Source organism: Plutella xylostella, chromosome 19 (genome assembly GCF_932276165.1).
Source record: "Plutella xylostella chromosome 19, ilPluXylo3.1, whole genome shotgun sequence".
Taxonomy (NCBI): domain Eukaryota; kingdom Metazoa; phylum Arthropoda; class Insecta; order Lepidoptera; family Plutellidae; genus Plutella; species Plutella xylostella.
The window spans coordinates 2,308,848-2,330,264 of record NC_063999.1 but is presented as its reverse complement, the minus strand read 5'-3'; the positions used below and the strand labels follow the sequence as shown (position 1 = coordinate 2,330,264).

Genomic DNA, 21,417 nt, shown 5'->3' with positions numbered 1-21,417 from the left:
GACCGTATAGTTCTTATTCGGAGAATCTAATAAGTGTCATTATGTGTAATGTTTACCTTTATCTATGCATCTGTAACTCTATAGTAAAAAATGTAAACAAATCGAAAAGGCGAAATGTTTTCTAAGAATTTTCGGCTTTTCTCCATCTAAAATGTTTAGAAAATTAACTTTTCATAGCAAATGCATATGTATTATAATATTTGCAGTCATCATTTGTTGATTTAATCAGTTTTTGTGAAATATTTGATTAAAAATAAAATGGCGTGGGTATCGCTCCTAACAGGCCGCCACCAGGGCGACGACTGAAGAAATCTGAAATCTGTCACGGCGTCATCATTTTTAAACCGGAATTTATTAGTTTTTTGCAAAAAAAGTTGACTTCTGGTCCATTAAATCCAACTCTTTAAGGTAACTTTGTTAAGAATTTAATTACCTACACATACATATAAGATTCCATGAAAATGGGCCCTCTGATTTCGAGGGTTTTTTCATAATAAGTCGAAAAATGGCAAAAGACATGGTCTGTTTGAAATTTTTTTTAACATACTTATTATAATCCTGCACCAATTTCTAAGCAAATATCATGTTGAGTATACCCTCTGCTACAATATATATTTTTCTCAGAGTGATAGAAGCTACCGTTTTTCCAATCCAATCAAGTATATCAAACCGACTTTAGCATTTTAGGTTTCGTAATCCCCTTAATACGAACGGAGAACGGCGTGTCAGTGCAAAAGAAACGTCTCGACAAATAACATCCCACTTCTACCACTGAGTTCTTATTTTGAATTTCCTAGTTCGGTTAGAAGATTTTTGAGTTTATCCATTGGCAGGTATAGTGCCACAAACTTATCTGTTCCGGTGACAGCTCACATAAATGTGTAATATTTCTTGATTCTATAAAATTTTAAGTTAGCCTGTAATGGTAATTCACCCTTGCGGTTTTAATAAACCCATCTAATCTATATAAATGTGTAATTCATTGGTAAGTTATGAGATATGGATCAATTTAGTTCGCTCTCACCGGAACAGATAAGTTTGTGGCACTGTACAATGGTTTGATAGGTTGAACTTAAAACAGTTTGACAGTAAACAAAATGCGGACTGTTACTTGTTTTGTTTCTATTTGTGTGTATGTAGAACGCAAAGGGTTCAATCTAGCTTACGGTTCTTAAGAAAGAAAGAAAGAAATCGGGAATCGGGAATAGAGAATCGGGTTCCCTGTTTCTACCTGTACCGGTAACCTGATTATGCGAAATGCGCTTTCGCGCTAGATAGAATAGAAGCGTCCGTAGTCGAGCGGGCCTCAGTGATCCTAACTGATCGCTGAGGTTAAGCAACAACTGACACGGTCAGCCATTGGATGGGTGACCAATTTCAAGTGGTGCTTTTCTGGACGCTTCCGTGCTTCGGACGGCACGTTAAGCCGTGGGTCCCGGTTGCTGCTTCGGCAGCAGTCGTTAAGCCTAGTCAGAGGCCTTCGGGCGGCTTGAAAACATCTGACAGTCGGGTTGCCCACTTACCCGACAACTCTCTCAGCACAAGCTTGCTTGTGTTGGGGTCCACCAACCCGCACTTGGCCAGCGTGGTGGACTAGGCCTAAACCCTTCCTTCAATGGAAGGAGACCCGTGCCCCAGCAGTGGGGACGTAATGGGTCGTGATGATGATGATGCTAGATACAGGGCACCCGATTCTCTATGTAAGCACGCTTAATCATTAGGCGATAAATCGCGCAGCCGATTACATGTACATTCTGTCAACTATTAACAAATACCTACCCTAATTAAAACACCTACGCATTCGTGGAACGGCATTCAGTCATCGGGTCAGAGCTTAAGAGCCATTTACACTTCAATAGACTGTAAAACAAGTAAACTTGTTACTGTACTTATTGAAGTGTGAATCACACTTTAGTGCAGTCGATTGTGGCAAACAATTGTCTACTGAACTATGCTTTCCTAGCCTTCCAGAACTATGGACACTTTTGGTAAATCGCACAGTGTTGCGTCACTAATAACCTAATCCAACCAACGTTAAAAACTCAATACATTGTATACCAAATGTCGCATATACGTTTTGAATGGCTAAGCTTATTTTGATAAAATATGGCTTAGAACACTCGGGGTAAAAGTGACATTACCAATGACCCTAAAAACGAAACGGAAACCGATAGCCGTTCGGGGCTACGCTATCACAGACAGACACAGATTCACATCATTCCATCAGGGGTTAAAAAGTAGATCTTGTATTTAAATAAATTGGCCACCCCTGTATGCAAGGCACGAGGTCTGCACGGGTTGCAAGACGCGCAAGACATCGTTCACACCGCGGCTTCAAGAGTTTTTCCACGTCTTGTCGTGTGCGTCTTGCGCCCCGTGCTAGGTATGCTGGTGGCTGTGTAACGCCCACTGTGAACGGCACTATCGATTTTTAATTGCGTTAAGCTGCGGTGGTCCTTAACGAGATACAAACAGTTTGTACCTATTACCAACATATCGACATACTGACTGCAGTAAGTTTCCAACTAATTATTTAACTCCGTTTTCAATTGATGTATTGTAGTACAAAAGAGAGTATCTAATCGAAGCGTCCGTAGACGAGCTAGCTTCAGTGATCGTAACTAATAGTTGAGGTTAAGCAACATATGGTACGGTCAGCCATTGGATGGGTGACCGATTTTAAGTAGTTCTTTTCTGGACGCCTCTGTGTTTTGGACGGAACGTTAAGCCGTGGGTCCAGGTTTCTATTTATATTTAACCATCCATATTTTAATTTAACATTGTCTTTGCCATAATTATAATGCAAATATGAAATAACAGACAATGGCTACAAAGTCTTTGCAACTCTCGGGCTGAAACACATGACATCGAGCATCGAGCCATAAAGATACGTTATTAAAATATATCAGTGACATGTATGTACGTACATAGTAATACCTATTATATTTGTACATGTACATATATGTGATGATATAAACCCCGAACTCATTTACAAGAGTATACAAATTGTGCAAACAAAAAAATCATTCAGGTGTTATGTAGAGATGGTGGATGGAATATTAATAACTTTATTGAAAACTGAATAAATGTCCGGAGAAATTTTATTGCTTTAAATAAATAGAAATGTTGTGGTGATAATAAACCCCTTCTATATTTATACAACCAACTAGGTATTATTCTATTCATAGAATAACTGTCTATAACTGTATATACTAGTTGTAGATACAGTTATAGACAGTTGGTTCTATGCACAAATTGTCTTCTGACTTTCTGTCTGACAAAATCTTCTGTGTTTATGAAGCCTTTCAAATTATACATACCTATTAGTTCTATAACTAAGGGAGTTAATAAAAATAGCGTCCGTAGTCGTAGCTTCAGTGATCGTATTTATAACTGATGGATGACAATCTTGCTTGTGTTGGGGTTCACGGGTTCACCAACCCGCACTAGGCCAGCGTGGTGGACTAGGCCTAAACCCTTCCTTCATTGGAAGGAGACCCGTGCCCCAGCAGTGGGGACGTGATCGGTCGTGGAAAACATTTAAGTCATTGAGTATATTTAAATTTACCGTTATTATTAAATACATGCAAACAATGCAAAACATTCCTCTAATAGCTACTTAAATTACTTACCAAATTATTAAAATTCATTGTTATGATATTCATACAAATACCTAATTATATTTATCTGCACAATTTGTGTAAAATAACAGCACCATTAAATAATACGTTTCAATAAAATTTGAAACTTGTGTTTTTGTGAAAAGCGGCTCGCGCTATACACGTTTGTACCTTGTCAAACTAACAAACCGTTAACGTTTGTTTGAATAAAAGGCGGTGGGTGAGGTTGACAACTTATACGAGTCCGACTGTACAATTTTTTGAGTTTGTCAGAAGGGGTTTACTCTTTATTTTTCCTTTACACGTACGCTTTCTCCGTACCCGAATATTTTTTACTTCTTTACAAAGCAGATTAAAAAGGAAACTAGCCTAGAATAGTTGTCAGTACTGCAAGATATGTTTCCAATTTCCATGTCACACCATTGAGTAGCTCTATACATCAAATAAATGCAGTCAGAGGTTTAATCTTTAGTTTATTTTATCCGGGCTATAACCGGGCAATGAAGCGGTAGTTGATTGTTCGTCTTCAGTTTGCAGATAATCCCATCTATCGTCGGCTTATACTTTTCTTGGTACACATTAATTAATTTGAGGCGATCAGAAAGGCTTACACAAGCGCCGCCAATTTTAAAAAAATAATTAAAAACGTCTTACTTCTTTTCAAATGCGCATTTCAAATACTTACATTTTATTATAATGGTTAGGAGAGGAACCTAGAACCTAGAAGTTCTATTTCCGCCGGAAACGGTAGTTTTTGATGTTTTCTAATTTATGTTCTACAGTATTCTACACAATTCACATTCTGTAAGGTTTAAAAAAAAATTACATATTACAATAGCATGGCGAATGACAAGAACAGAGCCGCGAGCACAGGATTAAACAAACCTCCGTTTACGTTGCGTATCGTCAAATGCCACTATCAAAATGTATGGCAAACTTGTTAGTTCCAAAAGTGGCATTTGTTTTTTCCAGTTTGTGTAGATTCGAATATAGTGACAGTTGACGATACATTCTTTTTCCATTGTAGCGAGCATAGGATTCGATACTATTTTCGAATCTACACGAAGGGCCTCTTTTACCAAACGCTAAACGTATTTAAATCAAATTTTAAATACATTTTGTACTAACTGACAGACGTATGACAGGCTACTAAAAACGTTTAGCATTTGGTGAAATTCCTCCTAACAAATGGAAAAAACAAATGTCACTTTTGGAACTAACTTTGCCTTACATTTTGACAGTGACAGTTGACGATACGCAACGTTAACGGAGGATCGAAACTTGTGCTCACGACTCATATGTTTGTGTAGATTCTAAAATAGTATCGAATCCTGTGCTCGCGGCTCAGAAGAACACAAGTGGAACGTTTCTTGTGACATAAACACAGTGAAATGGAAATAATTGTTACCTTTAAACTGGATTATTTCCCAAGAAGGCATCAGAAACATGGGAATTTAATACAGCAATTGAATCTGGAGTTAACGTTGAAAATCCAAATATCGTCGACTCTGGGGAATATTTCAGACTTCTCCGAATTACATCGAAATTGTACCCTCTTCGTACTGAGTTGGCACAGTTATGTGCTTAGAATAGTCACTGTCCTCTATATTCAGCATGGCGTGATTTCTGTGGCTTTCCTGTCCCTGTAATAAAGGCTATTTTTCACGGACATTACTTCCAGACGAGGGGCGAGTGTGAATTCAATAACCGTTCGGTAACTTTAACAACTGACTGGATTTCACTGATTGTTTATGGTATTTGCTCTTTTCTGCAAAATTATAGCTGCGGTTTCACTGTCTTACTATAATAAACATGGAAGTAATAAGTACTATGTACCCATAACTATACTTATTTCTTCCATGATTATAAACATATCCCCGAATTCATAGAACTTCTTGTCACTTTAAATGAATTTCGACTTTTTGACTGACACAGAGAGTGGAAACCTATGTGTATCAAAGTCACCTCCTCCTCTAAACTTAAAATACAGTCTATGAGTTGGATTGATATTTAGATATAAAAATATTTAATTTCATATCACGCTTTTATTTATCTATTAGCTTTCGCCACCCCAAAAACCCTGGGATATCGGATAAACTTACCTCATGTACATGCTTTTATAAAAAAATTTCATCAGCATGGTAATTTGGAGTTCGCAATCAGAGTAGTACGGTATTCGGCATAAAATCAGAAAACGACCCATTTCCAATTTAATTGACAGCTTGCCATAATGACTGGGCGCCGCGGCCGGACCAATTATTCGAATATTTTTGTTTGAGAGGCAGAGAGGCTGCTTGATCGGGAGCTAAAAGCTTTAAATCAGTTTTCATCACACAGCAACTGGATGGGTCCAGCATTCACTATTCGCCGTTAAAGCAATGGATTAAAGTTGAAACTAATGTGAGGCCTTATTTCGTTTTATATGATCCGTGACTGTGTTACACGTGTTCTAGAAATTTCGTTGTAAAACTGTTTGATTATTACAAGTCGGATTATAGAGGTTAAGTTAATTTAACTTTATGATATTTCGACCATGCGGGAAAATGATGGTCAAAAGCCTCAGTATTATATGGCTCTCCTTAGTATAATTTCGTATTTTCACAAATGCAAATTTATATCTGAAAACTTATTTGATTATTTGTATTTTTTACGTCCATCGATAGCGGTTACGTAACTTTCATTTCAGTACACGATACACGACCGCGTAGTTCCAAACTTAAATTAAACAAACTCTTTCCATTGTTTCAGATAAAAAGAAAACAAAACTCCGCAAAATGATGTTTGAATTCCGAACGCGTTTCCGACGACCTTAGAAAAGAGTTTTCGCACCTTACACCCAACCTCCTTGCACCATGGACATCGACGAAAAAGTGTCCGGCCCGGGAGGGGCGTCGCAGAAAAACTGGACTCACTTGAACAACAGTGAGCTGCCTCTGGAGATGACGTTCAACCATGGGCACGTGGTGTCCATAACTGTGTACAGTGTGCTGATGGTGGTGTCCGCGACCGGGAACCTGACAGTTCTGTCGCAGCTGGTGAAGCGGCGGCAGGCGGGCCGCGCGAGCAGGCTGGATGTGCTGCTCATGCATTTAGCTGTCGCCGATCTTATGGTGAGTTGTTTAAATGCACTTACGAGCAATGCAAAAGTTCCACCTGTGATAAAAGTTCTCCATTGCGCTCGCTCTTGAGGCTGCGCGATGCAAAACTTTAGTCACGTCTTAAACGCGCCCTGTGCTAGCTCTTTTGTACTTCACGTTCCATATGGAACTTTTTCATTGCCCGTTGCAGTTATGCATTTTGAGGCCACGAAATAAAGCGAGCTTATTATAGGACTGTCTACGTATTTTTAACATGATATTAATTTTCTCTGTCAAATATTACCTAAAAACTGAGGATACGACAATTATAAAATAATAATTTCAAGTTAAACGAAAACCTCAAACGTTAAAATACGTGGAAAACTTTCTCCGCCACATATCATCGTCAAAAGCGTATTTATTACATACCTTATTTTAGTAGTTCCGTTTGTTAGCTATTCAGAACTTTACCTCTAATATTTGATTTAAATTATTATTTGTAGTTAGAGGAATTCGTGACTGGAATTTAGACAAACCAGTGGTTTGGTGCTGCGGGCGACTGTGGCTGCGGGGTGAAATTTAGTCGTCTATGATCTTAGATTAACAATATACGAACGAGATGGAGTACCTGTGCAAAAGAAACGTCTCGGCAAATAACAACCTCACTTCTTCCACGCACTGAGCTCTTAGGTTGAATTAGTTCGGTTTGAAGATTTGACACTTTATTTTGGTTGAACTTAAAACGGCTTGAAAGTAAACAAAATGCGGCCAGTTTTTTTGCTTTGTTTTTCTATATGAGAACTCCATCTTGTTCGTAATGTTACTTATCTAAGGTGATCACATTAAAGCTGCGATCACACCTACACCTGATGTTATAATGTCACTTTGCCGAGAAATTTAAACGCGATTTTGATTATAACTTTCAATCTAATTTTCCATAACGGTAAAATGAGCACGAGCTTATTAAAATTTAAAAGAATTTCATAGGTAAATGGGTTTACCAACGACGTAGCAATCGATGGGGAATATGTACAACCAACAATAGAGAACTATGATTCTCCATACTTGTATTATACACTCAGGGCTGATTTTTCAATGGTCGGATAAGTGTTATCTGGACAATAAAATTGTTGCTACCTCTGCCTAATACAAATATTCAGATGCGACAGCAACAGTTTTATTCCACAGAAAACACTTATCTGACTATTGAAAAATCAGCTCTCAATGAAGTATAGTGCCACAAACTTATCTGTTCCGGTGAGAGCGAACTAAATTGGTCCATATAATCTATGTCATGTCAATATGAAATTCATTAGTAAGTAATGAGGTATGGACCAATTTAGTTCGCTCTCACCGGAACAGATAAGTTTGTGGCACTATAAGAAACTGTCAAGTGTCATTATAGTTCGGTAGGGTTGTAGGGTTATGATATGAGCCACAATTTTAACTCTTTACAATTTTCTGTGCAAGTTTTAGATTTCGTTTGTAATTATACCAATTTTCCTCCTTAATTAGGGTTCGTATATAGTTCGTTAGTTCTGTGAAAAATGGTTTTCAGTTGTTGTTTTACGTAAAAAATATTTACATAAAAATAAAACTCAAATTTAAGAAGTATTCCCTTTTTGTTTACAAACTTTCCGTAGCTTTCCTGAGCATGGTATATCTCTTATAAACTTTAGCTTGGAGCTCTCTCTGCACTCTTTGGAACTTTATATTGTCACTTCAGAGTCATGAGTCGAGAGTCCATGGTTTATAGCCGACGACATTGTATTGCACAGTCACTAGAATAGAGCAATTGTTTCCTTGTTATATTTCTCAGTGGCGAAGTCTCAATAATAGGCCATTCCCATCGGCTTTGATTGGCTGATTCGATATTTAATATGGTGCATGTGAGGTGCTCACAATGGTTCTACCTTTTTTGGCCTAAGATTTATTTGCATAATCTCTTATTGCATAGTAACGTTTGGTCAAAGTCTCGTTTCGCCGAAAATCGTTTGGCATAAGTCCCGTTTAGTAAAAACTTATTTCGCATAATCTTGTTTAGCCTAATCATGGTATGGCTAAATCTTGAATAGCCTAATAATGCATAGGTTATACAAAGCAATAATATTCGTTTGGCTTTGACGGAGCGTCTTCCTACATAGCGAAAATAGCTGCCTTGTACTGTTTCTGTTATGTGCGAACGCTCCGCTCCGCTTCGCTGCGCTCCGCTTTGCTTTTGATGAACATGTGCACCTAACACGCTCCTCCTCGCTTTGCTCGTCGTCGCACCTATCTCTAGGTTTCGATACTAAATCGAAAACTAACAGTCAGACATTCGGTCTTCATGCATAAGTATGTCGAACATGTTACTATACATATTTTGATTATATACTTATGCCATGATATTATGAATCTGTGATTTCCTCGAAACTTTAATTATCATCACCATAGTGACGAAACGTGTTCGATCTGTTTTAGCTACCCGATGTATGTAACAAATTAATGGATAGGTAATCCTGTATCTAGAAATTTAATATGCTTCGATATCAATTATTCATCGGTTTTGGAAATTAATAGAAATCCATGCCTACCTATATTTTATGCAAATAGGTAATAGACATTTTTTCGTAGAAACCATTCTAAATGAACAAGGAAACACTTTTCATGAAAATAATAAAAAAATATGTTACCATGCAAATTTCTACCGAAAGTTGATTTGATCGAGATGTAGTTTGTAATGTTTTTACTGAATACTTTGTAGGTACATAAATTAAGTTATTTTTAATTTAATACTACGAATAATAGTTATATTTGGTGCCAAAAAATATAGTAGTAGGTACTGTACCGAATACGTACGGGACCATTCGTCCGAAAGTCCGCATCTCACTTTGTTTTATTTTTGTTAAAATACTGCGAATATTGATTTAGAGATTTCGCTCTGAATATTTTATTGTTCACTTACTACGATGACAAAATTTCCGGAAATGGTGGTACTTCAAATATTAGACAGCCTTCTATGAAATTCAATTTTGAAAAACACGCCGCTTTAATAGATATCATATTTGTGTGATTTAATCGTAAGTGAATAAGATGCCAAAAAAAACGTAATACCCTGTGTAATTTTGTGTACACAATTACTGTGTATTAAATTAAAATAAATATAAATTTTATCTTTAAAGGTTTTTTTCCCTTTAATTTAAACCCTTTTTACTGATTGGTCTGAGTAATAATATTTAGGCACGTCATGTATGTATTTGCTCCCGTGAGGTGAGTTTATTTTGCGAGGGTCTGGGAGGTAAACGGATTCAAGGGCAAATATTAACACGTTTAATATTGGCTCGGCTAAATCCGCTACGAATTTCATGGCTATTTTACGGTGAATAATTTTACTAACCCTTATTAGGTATAAAACGAAGACTAAAGACAGTTGTAACTCAAAAGTCGTGAAAAAAATTAAAAGTATGATGACTCCCTCGAGTCCCCCTTTTGACTAACTATACCAAAACGCCTGACATTCGTCAGGCGTTGCATTGCTACCCTGCAGCTTCCAGCAGATGCTGAGCCCTTTTTGTCTTAACGTACTTCGAAAAAAGGAGGTTCTTAATTCGTCTGTATGCATGTTTTTTTAAATGTAAGTTCACCGATTACTCCGCCATTTATGGACCGATTTAGATAATTCTTCTTTTATTTTACTAGGGACGTTTGCGTAATTTTTTTTCTTTTCCATCCCAGGTGACATTCCTGATGATGCCGCTGGAGATCGCGTGGGCGGCCACGGTGGAGTGGCGCGCCGGGGACCTCGCGTGCCGCGTCATGATGTTCGCAAGGACCTTCGGACTGTACCTGTCCAGCTTCGTGCTCATCTGTATTGCTGTCGACAGGTGAGGGGTTAAGGATATACTTACAGGGTGTTGCAAAAAGGGTTATACTAAGCCGAAAGATTTCTATAATATTTTAAGAATAACAGATCTCGGATACAATCCGTGTGCTAATCCAGCATGTTGCAAAAAGATTATACTGAGCCGATAGGGGTGCCTCAGGGGGTTATACTGAACAACTTTTATTCTACTAGAAATTCGCGAAAAAAAAAACATTGTCCATGGTAGTAAACGTGACCAACAAAGTTTCTACGGTTACGGTTTTTTTGTGAATGTTCAAAACTCGTAGAACAAAAGTTGATCATAATGACCCCCTGAGTCACCCCCTTTCGGCTTAGTATACCCATTTTGTAACATGCTGTATTAGGGCCCGTTCACACGGATTGGATCCGAGCTCTGTTATTCTAATTTATAGAAATCTTTGAACAAAATATACTACTTACTTATGTATTTTATCGGTATTTGTACTGGTTAGTATTCTGTAATTATCCATATTTTAAATGGAGCAAAACTCGACGATTGAAGCTTCGTATTTGATTTATAAATAATAATGAGATATATATTTTTTATAAAAATTATCTTTTCTTTAGTCTGCAAAATAACGAGGTACTTTATAATCAGAAAGGTATTGGTGTAAGAAGTAACCTCTATTATTTTCAAGAAACTCGGATCACTTGAAACATCAAAGGGAATTATCGTGTAACAAGACTCAAAGGTAAAGATAAAGACAGACATCGAGTGTTTTGCGAAAATCACTTATGATTTTTGAGAAATCAGTTATAAAATCCTGGACTAAGTCCTAAGACCGGTCTACCCAAGATAACCACGGCAGCGGAGAAAAATAGACCAATGAAAATGCAAGAGCTTAGTTTTTTATGCATTTTTATTGGTCGTTTTTTACATCGCACACCACTAAGCTTTCTCGCTTTACTCCTGTAGGCCATTAACCTTCATGGAAAATTTGTTTCATTTAATCAGAATAATAATATCTAAATAATAACCTAATAAAAGTAAGCCCATAATCTAAACAATTGCACAAACGCACTCATATTATTTATTGATTCAACTTATTAATTGACAAAAGTAGTAACATAAAATATTTTTTCACATTAGAATAAATTAAAAACACTAATTCATGAGTTTAGTGATTAATAATTTTTCTTCATTTTAAATAATTGATTGATTTCAATTGACAACATCTCAAATAAAATGCTCACCGATTTTATTTTATTTTCGAGTAGATATCACAAATTTAGATGACCCGTATTTTTTTATTTCTTAATATTTCTATGTTTTAATATATTTTTTTAATTTCAAAGTTCAAAATATTTATATTCTGAGTGACGTCACGTCGAGGCTTTGGATAAAAATATTTTCGTTGCCTGCCTAACCTAAAAAAAAAAGTTGGATGACATTAACTTGACATGAACAAAGGACCAATCAACTTCAACTTCAACTTTATTTTGTGGCAAGGACCAATCACAAACTTCCGTCATTGACAAGGACATATAAAAGTGACAGACATTTGAGTGACGTTTGTCATTGTCATTGTCAAAGTGACATAACATGTTTTTTTTTTGTTCATTTTTTAGAAGTAAAAGCGCGTTTAATTATTATGCCACATCGTGATGTCACGAATGATAATTTAGATTTTGCTAGAGGTGATAAATTTATTTGTACACACACATAAAATAAATTTAACTACTTAACTTATACTAAACTATCTATATATTTACAAATAAAAAAGATAATAATATAAAATACTTATAAAAACATCCTGGCCTGGAAATATTCTACCCTTAATAAACAGGAGTTTATCAAAGGTAGAATATTTCTTTTAGTTCGCTGCCGTCGCCCTGGATGGTTCCGAGGAGGCTGGCAGCGTTCCCTCTCTGTATAGCCAGGCTGATGCGCTGGCTGAGATAGCTGCCAGCCCTCTGGTCCCTTGATACCTCGACCAGGCGCGACGAAAGTTCTTTTACTAATCGTCGCGCTTCGGGTCCCCACGGCCCCAGGGTCTCAACCCCAAACGGCACAAATATGTAGCTGTCAGACAGACCGTTGTATTTGCGCCGTTTGAGGTTTTCTGCGGCAGCCGCCGCCGTGCCCGCCGCCGCGGCGCTACCCTGGATGTGGGAGGGGGCCACTGTGTCGGTGCAGGTGGCGTCCCAGACTAGGCATTTCCCGTACTTCCAGGGCATTACGGTCATACCGTCGGGCCTCTTCCCGTCGTCTCTCGCCAGGCCGGTTGGCTCCAGAATGGCGGGGATTCCGGCGCTCGCAAAGGCCCGACGTATGACATCGTTAAGGGCCGCGTGGCGGGGTAATCGGCCGGCACTCCGCTGACAGGAGAGGCCGTGGTGGCCTAGCTGGTCGACGGGGTCCCCGCAACGGCAGCGATGTGGCTCGTTTGTCTTACAGCCTAGTCTCAAACAGACAGAAAGGTTGAAGGTGTTGCGGTCCAGCAGTGTGCCCACACTCGCAGATGGAAGGGCCCTCAACCAATGTCCCGACTCCGGTTCGGCAGAAGCCATGAGGCGGGCGCGGTCTGCAGGGCTGGTGGCAGTTTCTAAGAGATTTTCCTGAACCTGCCTGCAGATCGGCTCGTCCCACAGCCTCTGGGATTCCGGTAGTCGAGGGACATCTTGTTGTGGGCCAGCGATATCTGACCAGGCGCTCCTGGCCTCGGCCAAGTAGGTGACCTCTGCATCGCCAAGCGATGGGTAAATTATCTTTCCGTAGAGGCCAGCCGTACTGTGTGCCGAGGACAGGAACGCCGGGAGGGCCACACTGGACGCCGAGCGGATGCCCAGGCCACCGAACCGTATCGGCAGCGATGCCTGGGCCCAGCTGCGGTTATCCAGATGGCAATTTAGAATTTCGGTTAATATATTTCTGATCATCGCATCCAAATTATTAAGTAAATTTTGGTGTCTCCAAATAGGTGAACATCGCAGTACATAGGTAAATTTTGGAACCAAAGACAGTATCTGATGATTACCAGGGCGATTTGCGGATTAATTTGTACCAGCCGATGCGATGATTTAGATTTTTATGTTTTTCTCTGAAATAAATCAATAGAAAAATCGGAAACATTTTTTTTGTGAATATTAGAGCCATATCTCTAAATGGTTTTCGAATTTCAACTGTATAAAATTTTGAAATGTTGTCAATTAAATACGCGAATACACATGTATATTTTGACTTGGTTTCAAATTGATTTCTCTGTAGAAATCTCGACCTAACTGAACTGAAAATGAGCCAAATGCGAGTCGCTCTATTGTTTTTCCGGGTTCCGCTCATCTCGCATAATCTTTATTGACCAAAACTCATTTCGCATAACTCGTATGGTCTAAACTTTTTCGGCCGAACCATCACTTTGCCAAGACTTATGTGGCATAAGGCTCGTTTCGTCTAAAACTCTTTAGGCACAATCTTTAAACCCCTAAGTTTCGTTTGCTCAAATTTATGTTCGTCTATACCTATGTATAATATTGTTTCTCCTAATGTTATCTTAATAAATAATATATTAAGTATGTAGTAAAAGGAAGAAATTGTGGTATTTTTCTCCTACATCCCGAAAATCACGATATTGTATGATCAAAAAATCGAAAGTTAACGAGAAATATAATTATAATAAACCCCATGAGATCGAAACCTAAAAATAGGTGCGACGACGAGCAAAGCGAGGAGGAGCGTGTTAGGTGCACATGTTCATCAAAACCAAAGCGAAGCGCAGCGAAGCGGAGCGGAGCGTTTTCCCAACAGCGGAAACAATACAAGGCACCAGTTTGCGCTATGTAGGGAGACGCTCCGTCAAAGTTAAAGCCAAACGAATATTATTACTTTTTATAAACCTATGCCATAGCATTATTAGGCTATTCAAGATTTGGCCATACCATTATTAGGCTAAACAATGTTATGCGAAATAACTTTTTACTAAACGAGATTTATGCCATACGATTTTCGGCGTAACGAGACTTTGACCAAACGTTACTATGCAATACGAGATTAGGCAAATAAATCATATGCCAAAAAAGGTACAACCTGTTTTTCCACCTGTAAATGAAGAAACGTATGCATGAACAGACATATGAAGATATTCAGGAGTGTGCGTCGAAAATCCAGTAGAATAAATCCTTTGAGAGGATCACATCTGTCTAATTTCAGTATGGAATTTGAGTACATATCTCCCTTTCACTTCGTATTTCATTGGACAGAGCAGGAAGTGTAATATCCGAGTATTTTGATCAAAGTGAACACTTATATTTAATTGTACCAACGTTTAAATCAAGAATAAATGTATTAAAGTTAATGGCAGCCTGGGTAAGAAATAATTTAAGGTTTACACCAATTTTATGTGACAGTACAAATATACCTAAGCGGGAACTGTTCTTTTTTGAAGTTGGTGCCATGTTTCCTCAGATTACTTTGTCACCGCACCGCACAACATCAAAAAGAGCAGTTCCTGCTTAGGTATATTTGTACTGTCACATAAAATTGGTGTAAACCTTAAATAATTTCTTACTTTTTAGTGGTGTTTTGAAGTAGGTTTTTTTTTATTTTTTTAAAATTATTAATAATTACTTTCATGGTGCAAAATACAGAATATTCTGTTCTATTCTACAATACAAAACAGTAGTAGTCTGAACCTACTATTCTCACTATCATCACTCAGTGAAGATAACTCCCAGGCTTCCCACGAGGAGGTAAAGGGAAACTCTCGGGTATAGACAACCCTGTACCCTACTCTTGAAAGGCAATGTATTGCGTCTGTCTTGCGTTCCCAACATAACTTCTCTTCAGAGACGTTTTTCCAAAAAGTAAAAATACTAATATGATCAGCTAGGTAATGCCTATTTTGAGAACCTAGAAACAATAATATAATTCCTACAATTTAGAAGTTACTTTGCAAAAAGGTCAAAAAAGGCTTTTTCGGCCAAAATCTTAAATAAATTATACTTTCCGGGTACTTGAATATTAGTGCTAAAGTGCTAGGTCCTAAAAAAGGCGTTATCTTAATGAACATGTATGTATTTCTACTTTTTGTTTAATCGATTTTGAAGAGAAGTTATGACTTTTTTTAATGTTGAGAACGCAAGACAGGCGCAATACATTGCCTTTCAAGAGTAGGGGGACTGTAGTTTGTGGAATGTAATTAGCCGGGTCCATGTCAGACGATCCAACACGATCCGATGGCGCTCGGCTAGGAATTTTACATACAAATGCCTTGCTTGCATAAAGTAGTAAGAGGTTAGAAAATGTAGTGTATGCAGTAGCTTACTCCATGGATCATAGTATTCACTGTGGAATACTAACCTATGTATCCGACAATACTTGTAGACTTCAGAGTCGTGAGCACAAGTTTCGATCCTCCGTTAACGTTGCGTATCGTCAACTGTCACTGTCAAAATGTAAGGCAAAGTTAGTTCCATAAGTGACATTTGTTTTTTCCATATGTTAGGTGGAATTTTTCACCAAACGCTAAACGTATTTAGTAGCCTGTCATACGTCTGTCAGTTAGTACAAAATGTATTTAAAATTTGATTTAATTACGTTTAGCGTTTGGTAAAAGTGACCCTTCGTGTAGATTCGAAAATAGTATCGAATCCTATGCTCGCTGCACAGATGAGAATGCAACCAAGGAACATATTAGTAGTAATCTAGTTAGTAAGTATATACATATATAAAGTTCTTTGTTTATTTATTTAATACTTAGTTCTTTATAAATATAATTAAAATTTTACACAAAAAAAGAAACATAATATATTACTTAAGTACTTTTCTAACGAGAAGATCGCAACGAAATTGTAACAGTAGGTGCTAAAGTTAGTTTCCGTTGTTCGCTACGAGTTTGCTACGCGGTTGCTACGAGCTTGCTACGCCGCGCCGTAGGCACAGCCTTTGTAGCATTGTAGCGACCGTAGCAATATGCGAAGTCGACACTCTAGCACACTAATGAACTAAGTTTACGGACGCGAAGCCCCAAACGTTTGTAAATGTATTTTGAGTAACAAGAAATAGTAAGTTTCACAGTAGAGCTTAAACCACGAGACAGTCTTAAAGCCTACTTAAGTATAAACATAGTATGTTCCTGTTTATAAATAGAGTTCACAGTAATTAAGCAAAATAGTAAGAAACATCCCTAATACGTAATTTTTCGTACTTAAAGTCGTGCTTAGCAACACCAAATAACACTCTTAAGGGGATCCCTAAAGCTAAAATGCTAAAGTCGGCTTGATATACTTGATTAGATTGGAAAAACGGTGGCTTCTATCACATTGATAAAAATATATTTTGTAGCAGAGGGTATACTGAACATGTTAGTTGCTTATAAATTGGTGCAGGATTATAATAAGTATGTTAAAAAAAATTGCAAACACACCATGTCTTTTGCCATTTTTTGACTTATTATGAAAAAACCCTCGAAATCAGAGGGCCCATTTTCATGGAATCTTATATGTATGTGTAGGTAATTAAATTCTTAACAAAGTTACCTTAAAGAGTTGGATTTAATGGACCAGAAGTCAACTTTTTTTGCAAAAAACTAATAAATTCCGGTTTAAAAATGATGACACCGTGACAGATTTCAGATTTCTTCAGTCGTCGCCCTGGTGGCGGCCTGTTAGGAGCGATACCCACGCCATTTTATTTTTTATCAAATATTTCACAAAAACTGATTAAATCAACAAATTATGACTACAAGTATTATAATACATATGCATTTGCTATGGAAAGTTAATTTTCTAATCATTTTAGATGCAGAAAAGCCGAAAATTCTTAGAAAACATTTCGCCTTTTCGATTTGTTTACATTTTTTACTATAGAGTTACAGATGCATAGATAAAGGTAAACATTGCACATAATGACACTTATTAGATTCTCCGAATAAGAACTATACGGTCAATGCAGTATGCCAAAGCGCGAGCCTGTTTATATTCTGAGGGGTAATTTATTTTATTTTAACGGTTGTGTATGGTAGGTAAGCTACACAATATACAGGGTGTTGAAAAGTAAGTTCATAATTTGTTTTATTTGAAACCAAAAACCGTAGTTAATTAAAAATATATATATTTTAAGATGTGGCAGTCTGTACATTACAGTTTGTTAAAAATAAGTAAGTATTTTTAAAAATTGAAGATCTAAAATTTACATAATTTTTTAAATCTATTTAACAAGCTTTGCAAAAAAGCGGTTAAGTGCGACTGTATCTCGCCATGAAAAAAATGAAATGTTTACTGTAGCTATGTATTTTATGCGTTACAAGTGGAATAAAATACCGCATAATATTATGTACAACTATGTAAGAGCCTAGTTTTTAAAAAAAAACTCATAAGAAAATATTAAATACACAGGTTTTTTAACCCCTGAAGGAAATAGAGGGGTGTTATAAGTTTAAAGTAAGGGCTGAATTTTTTTTTTAAATTAGGGTGATAGGTAATGTATATTTTTAATGATTTTTTCAAATAGATAAATGTTATACCATTTTTAAATTGCCATAAAATTACCTATAGTTATAGTTATAGTTATAGAAAAGGGCAGGGCTACCAGTGCCCATTCGCCACTGCAACCTAAAAGATCTATAAATTATGACTCCCCATGCCGAGTCTCACTCTACAGGCCCAGGTCTTTTATAAACCTGATATTACCTATACAGGATGTTGCAAAAAGGGTATACTGTGCCGAAAGGGTTTGACTCAGGGGTTATTCTGAACAACTTTTGTTCTCCAAGTTTTGGAAATTCTCTAAAAATAAATTCGGTCTCTATAGTAAAAAGTCACGTGATCGAATAAGTTTCTATGTAAAAGGTTTTGTTACGTGAATTTTCAAAATTGTAGAAGAAAAGTGGATCAGAATGGCACCTAAATCCACTTTTGGCTAAGCTTTATACCCTTTTTTCAATACCTTGTATAAAATATCGTCAGCGTCACCTTAGATCGTAATCATCGTAACTCCTCGTGACCAAATTTTAGAGGAGACAAAAATACTGTTTTATTTGTAGTTCTAGTTGGCATACTACCCACCTAAAGTTTTTTTTAACTAGCCTAAAAATGATTTGTTTAGACAGTCTATCTTCCTGTTCAACCGCAGCCTGAGTGCCAGTGACTCAATGACTGAAAGGAGGCCATTAGTGCTCCTAAATAAATAAAGCAGGCCCGTAGATTATCTTTCAGTGTACCGACACATCTGATTGCTGTAAGAGCCTGATAAGCTCTTCGAACGAGTCATACCTCTGTGGTGGTACGGTTTCGACCTTTCGGACAGTCAGTTTGGCATCCGAAATGCGGATTCGAATAGTGGGTACAATACTTTGCGTTCGTTCACTGTCGGAGCAGGATAAGAACCACGGGCGAGTTGTTGCGCTGGCTGTTTGCTTAAAAATAGTAACCGCGTTCAACTCTATCCCCTAGAGGGCGAACCTTTAGGGCGGCTCTTGTATACCATCACTTGTCTTCTTATCTGCAGAAAATTGACAGAGGTCATACGTGTCTAACAAGTACATTAAGGATGCGAAAAGAGAGGGTTTGTTTTCACTGAAGAAGTTCAGTTGCGGAGTTCCACAGCGGTAGGTCTTGAACCCCTCTGCTGTGGAACTTGGCATACAACGCGGTCCTGCAAATCAAGCTCGCAAACGGCGTTAGCACAGTGCATTTTTCTAATGTCACACAGGTCGTGAGGTAGGCTGAGAGCCTCCTTCGGGGATGACATCCCAATGATTCATTACGAAAAAATTGCTGCAGCTGTGCTCGCCATGCAGTGCATGGGCTACTTCCGAATCTGGGGGGCTGTTGCAAAGGAGTCCGTTGCCTCTATACGGTACGGGTTCCGTGCGATCTATGATCCTTCCGGGAGCACCTGTCTTGTCAAGTCGAAGAGAATGGCTCGTATTCGACGCAACCTGCAGTACTGGTGGGATTGGTTGGAGGACAGGACAGCAGGAAGCTGCAGCAGCCGTCATGCTGTGATTCGACGCATAGATGCAAAAAAAAGTTGAAAGTAACTTCATGTTAATAAAATATTAGATCTTAATTTAACAACATAACATTGCAAAAAAAAATTTACATTGTTGAGTATGTTATTGTAATTTACTAAAGTAGTCATAAAAACAAAGGCTTATTGCATAGTTTTCGTTCACGTTCGCCTACATCGCACGTTGTATATGAGAATAAAGGGTATAATTACTAAGTTTTCTTGTTTAAAAATCACGGTTTGGGGTTTAGAGGAAAACAAATGGTAAAATGCGGAATACAGTTTTTTTTTTCGAATAAAGAGGAAAACATGTGAATTCAAAAAACGTTTCTATTGACACCAAAGAGTACTTTTCGCCGAGAAAAGTGGAGTTACAATGTTTGCGATCTAAAGTGATGATAGAACTAGAACTTATTTTTTCAGTTCACCTGCTGTTGAGTGTAATCGTAATTAGGTAAATGACTCCTTGACATGAAAATAACTTTTTTTTTATAATCGTTATAACAAAACCGTTTTTTTTAATACAGCAATATTTGTAGGTGTACTTACAGTGAGCAAAAGAGCGCAGCAAGGTGTAAATTTTTTGGTTTTTAAGAAACAAAAATATTATTTCTATCATATCCCAAATACACATAAGTACTTAAAAAAAAAATACACACTCTCGCCTTGTACTAATGTACTCCCTTGCGGGGGTACTTACATGTTATTATTTTTCTGGTGACCTCCCCATATCCCTTTGCCAGCTACGTAACCTTTTGTGACACCCTGTATATGCAGAGTTCTGCAAACTACTGTTCTGCTTTTGAAACACCAAAAAAAACAGGTCGTCTAACGAAAAGGTCACGTGACCAAAAAAAAATTATATGAAGAAGCGTTTTTTTCATGAATATAAAAAATTACGTAGGATAAAAGTTTTTCAGAGTGACGCCTGAGTAACGCCCTTTCGGCTAACTATACTTTTTTTATTACACGGGGGCAGAGTTTAATACAACACCCTGAACTATTAAACTCTGATAATATTTTCGCGATTTTTTTACATTCTGATTTCATTTCCTGGCTTAGAAATAACATCAATAACATGCTGCACACGTAGGTTTCGGCATAGTATTAAACCCTTTTTGCAACAACCTGTATAAATATCGGCACGGGTACGACTTTATATATAATTAATTATTAAATATTAAAAATACTTTCAAATAAAAATAAATATTTTCGTATCACAAAACAATATTACTTACTTAGTATATTTTTAACAAAGTGGCATGTCTTCACTTTTATGTTTTCGAGTACTATGTTAAAATTTCATGTCATTGTCCGTAGAACGCCCCGCATACCTCAACCCCCCCTCACTAGATTTGACAGATTCTGATTTTCTTCCAGCTTTAGTGACAGCCTTAATATGATCACTTCAACACCCAAAAAAATATGTAGCAAGAATAAAGTAGTTACGAATATGGCCACGTGAAAAAAAACACGTGCTTTTATTTTCACCAGATAGGATATTCCATACAGTTGACAAGGTTATCTACGTCAAACATATTAATAGAAAATAAAAGGTTTGCTCTCCTGTATAGCGTTTTTAAATCGATGAAGGCTTCATATCCGGTGGAACTTCGATATTTATAAACTTTCTAACTGTAATAAATGTAGGTATTTAATTAACAATCCTATTATTTACCCATATTACACTCACGAGCAATGAAAAAGTTCCATTTACAATAGCACTAAAAAACATTACCCTCCTCCTTCGGCAGTCGGGTAATCGCTCCTAAACCATCCTAAACGGAAAAGGCTAGCTTAGCGCAATATTGAAGTGCATGTAACAGCACATTAGAATACTAACAACTAAAAACATGAATATTTGGTTTGAAAAAATTGGGGCCATTTGAT

General features: G+C 37.4%; 1 protein-coding gene across 1 annotated transcript in view; it reads left to right on the top strand.

Annotated features, from left to right (window-relative positions):
• LOC105387814 (adipokinetic hormone/corazonin-related peptide receptor variant I) overlaps nt 1-21,417 on the top strand; it is an 88,438-nt gene that overhangs the window by 44,754 nt on the left and 22,267 nt on the right. The window contains exons 3-4 of the mRNA XM_048628030.1: nt 6,369-6,730; nt 10,412-10,560. Coding sequence (XP_048483987.1) covers nt 6,473-6,730; nt 10,412-10,560 — 407 coding nt within the window. The 5' untranslated portion in view covers nt 6,369-6,472. The remainder of the gene's footprint in view (nt 1-6,368; nt 6,731-10,411; nt 10,561-21,417) is intronic.